General features: G+C 44.1%; 1 protein-coding gene across 1 annotated transcript in view; it reads right to left on the bottom strand.

Moving 5' to 3' along the window:
• Window positions 1-3,889: 3,889 nt before the first annotated feature.
• Window positions 3,890-12,774, bottom strand: part of NIM1K (NIM1 serine/threonine protein kinase) — a 70,471-nt gene continuing 61,586 nt past the window's right edge. Inside the window, exons 3-4 of the mRNA XM_049863251.1 lie at window positions 7,213-7,481; window positions 3,890-4,708 (exon numbers count right to left, since the gene is read on the bottom strand). Of these exons, the coding sequence (XP_049719208.1) occupies window positions 3,959-4,708; window positions 7,213-7,481 (1,019 nt within the window). The 3' untranslated portion in view covers window positions 3,890-3,958. The remainder of the gene's footprint in view (window positions 4,709-7,212; window positions 7,482-12,774) is intronic.

The following is a 12,774-nucleotide window of genomic DNA, read 5'->3' as shown; positions in this document are numbered from 1 at the left end:
CCTTGCACCTTTTATCACTAAGATAGAGGCACAAGGTTTAAAGATAGGCTTTAGTAGGCCTATTTGGATTTTGGAAGCACATATACTATACTTGAATTCTTTCTCCAACCCATTTACCAGAGCTACATGTTTCAAGCAGATCCTACAAAAGAAAAATCTACAGCAGTTTCAGACTTTATTGCAAACTGCCTTGCTACTCTGGCTTTTTATGTGGTGGTTAAGAATGCTGTGTGGAGTCTTTAGCAAGTTCTCGTAGAAGGTTACAGCACAGACCTATAGGGTCCTGGAATAACACCATGCTTTCTGCAACAGAGAATACTCTGGCTCCTAGCATGCTACTGGGCTTAGTAGATAGATTGAGTACCTAACTATGGGACACAAGGTGACTAAGCTCATGGAGTTGTCTCCTCATGAGCTAGGTATTATCAGATCCATGAATTCATAAATTCAGGTGGGCGCAGCAGAAATCCATTTTATAATAGAAATATTGCATTCAGGATCAGACTTGAGATTCAGAAGATACAATTACATAAATCTTTGTTACACCTGTATCTCCTCAACTCATGGTCTCATGGGAAAAAGGGTGTTTCTCTACAATCAACTGACAAGATAAACCCTCTGGGCTGGTTAACAGATGGCATGATACATTGGTACTAGTTATAAATGGACTGCTACCACATACAGTATTCAACAGGGATGCTTCCAAAGGACTGGTGAAGGGACACCTGCTCAGTGGGCTGAGATGTGAGCTGTACATTTGGTCATCCACTTTGTATGAAGAAGGTAGCAGTCTGAAGAATAAATATACATGGACTCCTGGTAGAAGTAAACGGCTTGGCAGGTCGGTCAGGAGCTTGGAAGGAACGAGACTGAAAGGTCAAAGACAAATCTGGAGATAAGAGGTAGCACAAAGCATGCAGATCCTTGTATTTCATGTTAATGTACAACCAGAGAGCATCCACTACAGAGAAGGCACTCAGCAGATAAGTAGACTAGATGATGTCAGCTTCTCTCATCAGTCACCCTGGCATACTAGGCCCATATATGGAATGGTCATGATGGCAGGTATGGAAGCTTGGCATGGGCCCAATTTCATGGGCTTCCTCCCACCAAGGCTTATTTACTGCCACTTCCAAATGTTTAACTTGCCAGTGGTAGAGTTTGATGTTGAGCCTTCAATATGACACCATCCTCAAAGGTGGCAGGTTGATTCCTTTCTACCCTGGAGGGGGCAGTGATTTGTTCTTATTGGAATTAACATCTACTCTGGATATGAATTTGCCTTCCCTGCATGCATTGCATCCTCCAATACAGTCATGCTAGGACAGGGTGAGTGCCAGATTTATTGTCATGGTATCTCACATATTGCCTCAAGGGACCAATTTTTTGGGGGGAAAGGAAGTGGGGCAATGGATCTACTGGTCTTGCCACATACCTCAGTACCAGAAGCAACCAGCATAAATAGCACCAACAGTACAACAGTACCCTGCAGGGTTGGAGTGCTGTCTTCCAATATTTGACATATATGCTTAAACAAAGACTGTTATATATGGTGGTGTAGTAGTTAAGAGCTACAGCTGCTAACCAAAAGGTCGGCAGTTGGAATCCACCAGGTGCTCCTTGGAAACCCTATGGGACAGTTCTACTCTGTCCTATAGGGTTGCTATGAATTGGAATTGACTCAACGGGAATGGGAAATACACAGGTCTGGAAACCTACAAATGGAAGTAGAATTGACCTCTCTGACCATCACGATCAGTGACCTACTTGAAGAACTTGTAGTTCTCAGCTGGATTAAAGGTTCTGATCCTCAGGGGTCAGAGGGATGCTTTCACCAGGAGACCCAGAAAGGATCCCAGTGAATTGGATTTTATGACTATCAGATGATCATTTTGGGCTCCCCATGTCAGTGGACAAGTAGGCAAGGAAAGGAGATTATCCTGATTACCACAGTAACTAAGGAGGAGTATGTCTGGAACCCAAGAGATTCACTCGTGTCACTTTTGACCTCATGATGACAGTAAACAGAATCACAACAAACACAGTCAATGGCAAGGCAACCAAGGGCTCGGATCCACTGACAAGGAAAATCTGGGTCACACTATCAGGTAAGCAATCTAGGCCAGCTGAAGTGCTGGCCAAAGGTGAGGGAAATTTAGAATGGGTGATGGAGGAGGAGCTAATGAGTCAATTTTGGCCTCAAAACCAGCTGCAGCAATGACTGTAATTTGTTGGTTCCCAAGGTGTGGTCCTTTGATTAGCAGCATCAGCATCACTTGGTAACTTGTTAGAAATACAAATTCTTGCCCCCACCCCACCCCAGAGTTATTAAACCAACTCTGGGGTGGGGCCTCAGGGTCTGTAGTTAAACAAACCCTCCAGGTGACTCTGATGTACTAGAGTTTGAGAAGCACTGCTGTGGCTTGATCTACTAATCTGCATTGCGTCCTTCCAGATCCCACCACCTTGAAGGAGACTAACTTGGCGATCAATTGGATTTAACAGACGGTGAATCTGAGTAGATCAAGGGACAGGGCAGGCTGTATTAGACAGCTCCTGTGCACCAACCACTTCAGATCCTTCAGCCACACTTCTTCCTCCAGCCACCGATGCGGTGACCATTTCCATGCAGGTTTTGACAGCTTCATGTAGGTGCTACCTGACAGTACCTTGTCCTAGGCCAGGGCTGTGTACCTCTTACTTCCTGCTCCAGGGATTCTCTGACATGAAAGCATGAAAGGCATGGGGAACTCACTTGGCACTCAACAGCATAACCTGGAAGTATAGAGCAGATGATACCCACGGGGCTATCCTTGACCAGTGGTGGACGGGAAATGATGGGTAAATGCCATCCCCTTTCATCGGGCGGATTATACAATAGACAAGATCATCTGTAGTAAACATTTCACATTTTTTCACCACATCAAAGATTCTGCTTCTAAGTATGTCATCCTCCCAACCTCACAGCACCTTCCTACAGAATCACTCTTTTCGAATTTGCAATCCCTGACAGGGGTGGATGACCCAGTAAGCAAGTTAAGCACAGGTTTACTTATGCTTACTTGCTAATCTGTAGTGAGCAATTTCACATAGGCTTCACCACATTAGCTGATCATTAGAGATTAATAAGTGAGCACAAGTAAGCCTGTGCTTACCTTGCCTATTGGATAATCTGCCTCTGTCCCTGGGCAGATACCGAAGATGTGTTTTTTTTTTTTTTTCCTCAAAAGCTCTGCAGGATTGAACACCAGTCACTTGTAGCAGTGGCCAACTTGATAACGTATCTTTATATTGGCTTTCCCCCTTCCACTGCTTCTGTCCGTGTCCCTCACTCCTGCTCTCTGGGATCACTTTCCAAATAAACTCCTCTACGTGGAAGCCTTTGCCTTAGGCTCTATTTGGGGTGGGCGGGGGGTGGGGGGAACTGAGTCTCAAACCTCCAGGCTGCCTAGAAAGCTCTTGGCCCGCTTTTCAAGAGTGAGTCTCATTCAGATCTCAGACTGCCATCCACTGTAATGAGCTACTCCAAAGTCGAAAGCCTATTAACATCAGATCACCCTTTTTTAATTCTCTGCATACCATTTATCATTATCTAATTTGTGTCTGTGTGTAATCCATTGGTGTCTTTTGCCCTTGAACATCCTGCACAAGAGAGGAAGAACCTGGCTTATCCTTATTCTTTGCTGTTTCCCCAGTACCTTAAACAGTGCCTGCCACAAAGTAGACACTGAATAAATATTTGTTTATTAATTGTATGAATTCCAGATTTTGAGAGAAAGACAAAGTTCCAAATCAAGCTAAAATCTGGACAGACAATTTGGAAAAAAGAAAACACATAGCTCAAAAGCATCCATTTAAGTTTATTTAAAAATTACAAAAATGTCTCCACTCAAGTTGTCTGAAAAAATTTAAAAGCAGCAACAACGATCTTGGTTAATTACCAGCAGTCTATTGCAATTTATAAAATTGAACAGAATTTGGAGGTGTGTCTTATACCTCTGTAGACACGGGACCCTTTCTTTAGGTCTCTTTCTTTAGGGTCTGGCAGTATCGTTATTGGGACACTTTCCAATGCCTTTTTTCTTTGGACTCTATGTAAAATGATTCGATAGACCCCTGTGATTGAACTCCGAGCATCTCTTCCATGGTTATTTCGAATATGCACTTCTGTAATACCCAAGTGTTCTAAAGTGCTTTTGACCTCATTTTCTTCTTCTTTGAGGGTGCTGGTTTCTGACAAATGTTTTGGATCCAGTTGGAAGGGTTCCAAAGGGATGGGGTATGGCACCCCTTGCATCCATTCATTGTTCATGATGTGGTCGATCCCATACCTCTCCGTGGGTATTGGCTGAAGGACTCCTCGGATGAGCCGGTGGCAGGGCTCTGACACATGCGTAGGCACGCTGTACGTGCCCTCGAGGATGCTCTTCTTCAGTTTGGCCACAGTCTCTGCCCGAAACGGCATGGTGCCAGTCACCATAAAGTACAGAAGCACCCCCAACGCCCAGATGTCCACGTAAATGCCGATGTAGTGCTCATCTCGGAAAAGTTCAGGGGCAGCATAGGGAGGAGACCCACAGAAAGTGTTCAGCATTTCACCTTTTTTACTTACTGTGCTGAATCCAAAATCGCCCACCTTCACACAAGTATTACTAGTATAGAACACATTTTCTGCCTTTAGATCTCGATGAATAATTTGGTTTTCATGCTGTGGAAGAAGATATAAGAGAAGAATTACCGTTTTCAAAGTAAAATCCTATAGAAGAAAATTTATCAGTTGCTCTGTGACAATGAAGTGATGTAATAACAAACTCAATGGAGATCAACTTAGATCACGTCAGCAAACCTCTAGAGTAGCCCTGTCATAACCTTTAGCCAAATGAAACACCCACACCCCCAAAGTAGATCAAAGGTTCCGTTCTGTGGGGTGAGGGCTGAGCCTGTTCCATATATATAGACTTAGGAATTAGTGCCAGAAATAAGAACAGGGTCTTATGAAATACACGTTCTGAAACACAATGAAGCAGTCATCCTTAGTGTTTTAGGCCATACACAGCCTTTTTCTGGCTGAGTGATCTCTTGACTGGGGCCACGACCAGGAAGGCTTGGAGTCCTCTGTTAACTTTTCAACCATGCTCCTTTGGGTGGGCACCTTTTTTTCAGAATTCAGTAGAGGAGAGAAGACTATTTGGCAAGGTTCTAACAACAGGTCCCACTGTGGGTTGTGAGCCGCATGCCTTACCCCCACCCCCACCCTTGCGTTCTGGATCTAGACAGATGATCTGAGAATCCTTGACCTTTCAATCCCAAAGGCTCTTGGGAAATGGTTTAATGTTACTTTTCCCAATGAGCTTCCTGAGGTGAATATCCAGGCTTTAGAGCCTGACAGCTTGGTTAATTATAGGTTCAGCTATGCCAGCTGTGTAATGTGTCAAGTTTCTTCCTTTTAAATGGGGACATTGATAAGCACCGCACAAGGCTGCTATGAGAACTGTAGATGATGCTGTATCTACAGTGCTCAGTGTAGTACTGGCACATAATCTATGATTCACCCTTCCCCTTTTCAGGTAGCTGGGAGGAATGGCGGGGTGTAAAGCTTCAGAAGACTCATGTCTGCACCTTCTACTGCTCAATTCTCTTCTGCTCTCCCGCCAGATTTATCTTCCAAGTAGAATGTGGAAGATTCTTCACCCCTCAGTTCTATTGCTTACTATGGGCCTGGCCCGGGGAAAAGTCACCCACAGCACCTGTTAAAAATCCATTGCTGTCAAGTCAATTCCAACTCATAGTGACCCATAGGACAGACAGGAACTGCCCCATATAGTTTCCAAGGCTATAATCTTTACAGAAGCAGACTGCCACATCTCTCCTTCTCCCTAGCATACCAAAAAAAACCCAAACCCACTGCCGTCAAGTCGATTACGACTCATTGCGGCCCTACAGGGCAGCATAGAACTGCCCCATAGAGTTTCCAAGGGGCACCTGGCAGATTCGAACTGCCGACCTCTTGGTTAGCAGCCATAGCACTCTCCCCAGCATAGGGCCATTTAAATGACAACTGGTGGTACCATAAGTCTGAAACACCCACCACCACCACCGCCACCAGGCTCCTCTCTCTTGCTCATTTCTTTTCCCTCCCCCTTCCCCTTCTTACTGCTATTTTGGGCTCTAGGTCACTAGTGGAAACCCTGATGGTGTAGTGTTTAGGAGCTATGGCTGCTAACCAAAAGGTCAGCAGTTCAAATCCACCAGGCACCCCATTGAAAATCCTATGGGGCAGTTCTACTCTGTCCTATAGGGTCACTATGAGCCAGAATCGACTCAATGGCAATGGGTTTGGTTTGGGTTTTTTTTAGGTCACTAATTCTCCTGCTGGTGGATCTTTGGCCAAAAGATCACTGGCCCAGTTCTTGCCTCACAGAGGAGTGAACTAAAAACAACCTCTCAACTAATTTAGACCCAAGACAAGTGTCTCTTTCCTACCAGTTGGACAGACCAGTTGGACCGAGATCTGGGTAAAGACAGTGGCCAAAAGTTTTATGCCAACAGGTGGTAGTCAGGTCTACAAGTCAAGTTCTTCCTGTGTGCCCAGCAATATGGCCAACAATAGAGAGGGCACAAAAGAATCAGTTCTTAGAGGAACTAAGGAGTCTGCTTAAGAGTCCAGATTTGTCTAAAGAAACAGAGAACTAAAATAAGAATGACATAATCAAATGTTAATCTGCTGGGCACAGAGGCAGTGAGAGCTAGAGGAGTTCACCAAAGGCAAGAAAGATCAAACTGAGCTGGATCATGAAACATGGGTAGGATTTGGAATGTGAGAAGAGGTTAGAGGGGAGAGGACATCCTAGACACAGTTAGGAAGGCAAGGCCAAGAAGCAGGGAGGAGCCAGCTGTCCTGGTAGTAGATGAGGTTCCAGAAATAGGTGTGACTAAGGAGTGGGTGATGTTCATCCTGGCTGCTCAGACGGACTCCTGCCAACTCCCCAAAAGTAAGGAGGCTGCTGTGTAAATGGAGACCCCTGGACATTGCTTCAGAGGTAAAAAGCACCATCCTTGCCAGACTTGTGACTCTCACACAGGGACTATTGTCTGTCTGCCCTTGCAGGACTAAAGCCATCTGGGATGCTTAAATGATGGTAACCTAAAGCCCCACAATCCCAATGGGGTTGGAGTGGAGGTAGGACTTTCATTCCTGGGGCCCCTGCTCACCATGTGCTTCACGGCAGACACAATCTGGGAGAAGATGAGCTTGCTTTCTGGTTCTGACAGCTTCCCTTCAGTGCTAATTTTCCCAAAGAGCTCCCCACCCCCCGCATACTCCATCACCAAGTGGAGCTTGGATAAGGTCTCTACGACTTCGTAAAGCCGGATGATGTTGGGATGATGCAGTTTTTCCATGCTGGAGATTTCTCGGGATAGTAGCCTTTGGGTTTTCTGGTCTAACTTGGTCTTGTCCAGGATCTTAATAGCCACCTTTTCTGGAAAAAAAAAAAAAAAAAATCAAAGGGTGTACCAGAGATTATAAGAGCATAGGTATTTGGGACAGATAGGGATCTAGATCAGCCCCTCTATTTTACAGGCGCAGAGTTTAAGTGGCTTTCCCCAGCTCACAGAGCTCATAAGCAATAGTGACAGTAATTTTTCAGTTCACGGTCGGTGCTCTTCCCTTTGACCAGCGTGAGTCTTCCACACACAGGTTTTGATGCCAATTCCTGCCTCCCAAGGAAGGTTTAGTGTTTGATGATGCTTATCTGGCTTTCAGGATAAAGTTGAAACTCCTTTGCTTACCCAGAGAACCCTTTTGATCAGACCTTGCCCATCTCTTCAGCATCAGCTTCCATCATTTCTATTCACTGTCCCCACGCCCACATGTACACTTCAGTCCAACCATTACAGAACTTTTTGCTCTTCCCTAAAAAGGCCCTGAACATTTATGCCCGGGAACCTTTCCTCTACCTGGATCCTTCTCCCCATCACTCCTTCTCTGTTCTTCACTCAGCTAACTTCTGATGATCCTTCAAGGCTAGCCTCAGAGTTAACTCCTTCCAGGAAGTCTTCTAACACTTGTCCTTGTTTGATCATGATGTCCAAATTATATGTATCCAGAGCTCCAATGTAGGGAGCCCTGGTTGCACAGTGGTTAAGAGCTTGGCTGTTAACCAATAGGTCGGCAGTTCAAATCCACCAGCTGCTCCTTGGAAATCCTAAGGGGCAGTTCTACTCTGTCCTATAGGGTTGCTATGGGTCGGAATCGACTCGATGGCAATGGGTTTAGAGCACCAATGTACTGTAATCCCAGCACCAAAAACCAAAACCCACTGCTGTCAAGTCGATTCCGACTCATAGCAACCCTATAGGACAGAGTAGAACTGCCCCATAGAGTTTCCAAGGAGCGCCTGGTGGATTCCAACTGCCGGCCTTTTGGTTATCAGCTGTAGCACTTAACCACTACATCACCAGGGTTTCCAATCTGGTGGCATAGTGGCTAAGAGTTTGGCTGCTAACTAAAAGGCTGGCAGTTCGAATCCACCAGGTACTCCTTGGGAGCCCTACGGGACAGCTCTACTCTGTCTTATAGGGTCACTGTGAGTCAGAATCGACAGCAATGGATTTAATCCCAGCACACTGACCTATAAATGTTGACTCCCTGGTTTGTCTACTCCTTGTACATCCTTTCCCGCATGGGAACATTTTATTCGATTTTGTCAGTATCTGGCACATAATACAACAGTACATGACACATCAGAACACATGTGGCTTTAGGAACATTAGTGAGGACAGGAGGAAATGAGCACTGCAATGTGCCACTGGTGGAGCATTAAAGTGGTCCAACGCTTCTGGGCTGTAGTTTGGAATTATGTATCAAAAGCCTTAAAAATGGTCATAACCCTTTGACCCAGCCATTTCACTTTTGGCAATTAATCTTAGGAAAATAGTCTGACACACGTACAAGGATGTATGTATAAGAAAGTTACTGTGAGGACAAATATTATACTCTCTCACTTATATGGAATATCTAGAATAGGCAAATATAGAGAGACCAAAGTTTATTAGTGGTTATCAGGATGAGCGGGAGGGGAAAAGAGGGGAGCATTGTTTAGGGAGCATTGAGTTTCTGTTTACGTGATGGAAAATGTGGATCTGGTGACGGACGCACAACACGATGACTGTAATTAGCGTCACTAAATTGCACACATGAAAAATCTTGTTTTGGCCAATGTGTTATACATATCTTTACAACAATTAAAAAAAAAAATTTCAAACTAAAGCAAAGCAGACTACTGTGATACTAGAAAGAGCTGGCAGGTCCAGCAAGATGGATCGTTAAAGTAAAGTGTGGTACATCTCTCTAATGGTACATCATGCAGCTACCAAAAATGACGAGGCTGATCTTTATTTATTGTTATAAAAAGATGTTCAATGTATAACAAGGGAGGAAAATACAAGTACACATTTGCATAGAAAAAAGTCTGGCAGGTTATTCACTAAAATGTTCAGAATCATTATTACTCTTTAATTGGGGAATCATAAATGGGTTTCCTTTCATTTTTTTTTTTCACTTATCTGTATTTTCTATTTTTTCTGTAATGAAATAGACTAATTGTGTAATAAAAATGGCTAATATTTGAAAATGAATCAATCTCTACTCCAAAGTAAAACTTTTTTACTCTGAAGTAAAATTCATTTTTTGGTTCCAACGGGATCAGACTTTCTACTGGATAAAGAAGAATTTACCAAGCAAGAAGACAGTGAGAACAGGATTGCAGGGTACATGTTCAGCCTACTTGTAAAACAACTGCTTTGAAGAACTTTGGCACAGTGATTATTAGCATGAAAATAGGTGCCACTAGTTTAAAGTGGGGATGGTGGTAGTTCAGTGGTAGAATTCTGACCTTCCACGTTGGAGACCCAGGTTTGGTCCCCAGCCAGTGTACCTCATGTGCAGCCACCACCCTTCTGTCATTGAAGGCTTGCCTGTTGCTAACATGCTGAATAGGTTTCAGTGGAGCTTCCAGACTAAGACAGACTAGGAAGAATGGCCTGGAGACCTACTTCCAAAAAAATCAGCCAGTGAAAACCCTATGGATCATACTAGTCCAATCCCGTTGGGCATGGGGTCTCCATGGGCTGCAGGCTGACTCAAAGACAGCAGCTACCAACAATAGTGTCAAACAGGCATCTTATCTGTATATTAAAGCAGGCCCATTAGGGCTTCTGGAGTGTATTCACAAGTGTCTGATCTGGCCAGCGCTTCCCTTCCTCTGGGGGAAGCAATATTGAGCACTGAGGAGGCAAAACATAAAGAAGCAGAACCACATATGCACACTCATGTTCACTGCAGCACTATTCACAATAGCAAAAAGATGGAAACAACCTAAGTGCCCATCAACAAATGAATGGATAAACAAATTATGGTATATATACATACAATTATGGTATATATACATAGAATACTATGCAATGATAAAGAAGACTGATGAATCTGTGAAATATCTCACAACATGGATGAATCTGGAGGGTATTGTGCTGAGCAAAATAAGTCAATCACAAAAAGACAAATATTGTATGAGACCACTATTATAAAAACCCAAGAAAAGGTTTATACATAGAAAAAAAAAACCTTTGATTGTTATGAGGATGGGGAGGGAAAATCACTAACTAGATAGCAGACAAGTGTCAACTTTGGTGAAGGGAAAGACAACATACAATATAGGGGAAATCAGCATAACTAGATCAAAGGCATAGAAGCTTCCTAGAGACATCCAAACGTCTTGAGGGACTGAGTAGCTGGGGCTGAGGGCTGGGCACCATGGTCTAGGGAAACATCTAGGTCAACTGGCATAACATAGTTCATAAAGAAAATGTTCTACATCCTACTTTGCTAAGTACCATCTGGGGTCTTAAAAGCTTGCAGGTAGCCATATAAAACACATCTATTGGTCCCATCCCACCTGGAGCAAAGGAGGATGAAGAAAACCAAAAACACAAGGAAAATATCAGTCCAAAGGACTAGTGGACCACATGAACCACAGCCTCCACCACCCCGAACCCAGAAGAACTAGATGGTGCCCGGCTACCACCACCTACCACTCTGACAGGAATCACAATACAGGGTCCCAGACAGAGCAGAAGAAAAACGTAGAACAAAATTCAGATTCACAAAAAAAGACCAGACTTACTGGTGTGATAGAACCTAGAGGAACCCCCAAGACTTTGGCTCCTGGAAACCCTGCTAACTCAAAGCTGAAGCTGCTCCTAAAACCCACTTTTCAGCTAAAGACTAGACAGGTCTAGCCCTGGTGGCACAGTGATTAAGAGCTTGGCTGCTAACCAAAAGGCTGGCAGTTTGAATCCACCAGCTGCTCCTTGGAAACCCTATAGGGCACTGTACTGTCCTATATGGTCACTATGAGTTGGAGTCAACTCGATGGCAATGGGTATAAAACAAACAAAAACACATGTGAGGAAGGTGCTTCTTAGTTCAGTCAAGTGTACCAGACTAAATGGGCAACTCCTGTCCAAAGGCAAGACAAGAAGACAGGAAGGGACAGGAAAACCAGATGACAGGACACGGGGAACCTGGGGTAGTAATGGGGAGAGTGCTGACACATTGCAGAAATTGCGACCAATGTCACAAAACAATTTGGGTATAAATTTTTGAATGAGAAACTAATTTGCAGTGTAAACTTCCACCTAAAGCACAATAGAATTAAAATAAATCAAAGAAGCAGAACACTTAGGGTTGGATAATTGAGCTGGCAGTCCACCCCAGAAAATGGACTTCCACCTTCAATCCTTCAGGTCTTTTTTGGGCCCCATCTTTCCTACTTTTCAGTTTTTAGGATTAAGATTCTCTTTAGGCTGTTTACCTGAAGCAGAATCTTCTGGCTTTATGTATCCCCTTGGGTTAGCTGTTATTTTAAATACCAAAGTAATGAACCACCCCCCAGCTGCCCATCTTGTAGAAAGCCTGCAGAATAACCCATTGCTCCTCCTCCGCTCTCCACATCAGAGACTCGGATCTCTATTAAGGTATTTATCACTCTCTGCAGCTCCTCTCCTCCCTGTGGCAACGCTTCACCATTCTACACATTGTGAGCGTTCAAGAATCAGGTGCGGGGCGAGATTCAGGTTGCTGTCACAAACCTCCCTTTAGCACAAGCCTGGGTGGTGCAAACAGTTAACGCCCTCAGCTACTAACTGAAAGGCTGAAGGTTGGAACCCACTCAGAGGCACCACGGAAGAAAGGCCTGGCGATCTGTTTCTGAAAAATCAGCCACTGAAAACCCTGTTCTGACACATATGGGGCCTCCATGGGTCGAAACTGACTGTACAGCAACTGGTTTTTAATCTTATTTTAATTTTATGGGATGCTTAGCTAAGGTTTCCCTCCTAGGGCCAGGAATAGAGTGAGGAAGCGAGAGAGTGAGTGCTTCCTTAAATTCTGTGTCTTATGTACTTTGCTTGCCTCACTCTAGTCCTGACCCCTTTCCTTTACTTTGTGCTAAATTAGATTATAGCCATGCCGCAAAGCATAAATACATAAACATCTAAAAGTCTTAAAAGCCCTGGTATTCTAACTTGTCACTAGGTGGAAGGAACTGCAGTTGTATGAAGGGCTCAGTCTCTAAGTCCACTCTTTCCAAAAACATTTAGGGCGCACATACTATGTGCCAGGCATTCAATAAGACAGATCTTGTCTCTATGGTCCAGAAAGGGAGACAAACTTTGAAAAAACATTCTTGCAAGTGTGGTAAGCACTAGGAAGGG

The sequence above is a fragment of the Elephas maximus genome, chromosome 2 (genome assembly GCF_024166365.1).
Source record: "Elephas maximus indicus isolate mEleMax1 chromosome 2, mEleMax1 primary haplotype, whole genome shotgun sequence".
NCBI classification, from domain to species: Eukaryota; Metazoa; Chordata; class Mammalia; order Proboscidea; family Elephantidae; genus Elephas; species Elephas maximus.
Note: the sequence above shows the minus strand (reverse complement) of the source record. Positions and strands in the feature narration are given on the sequence as shown.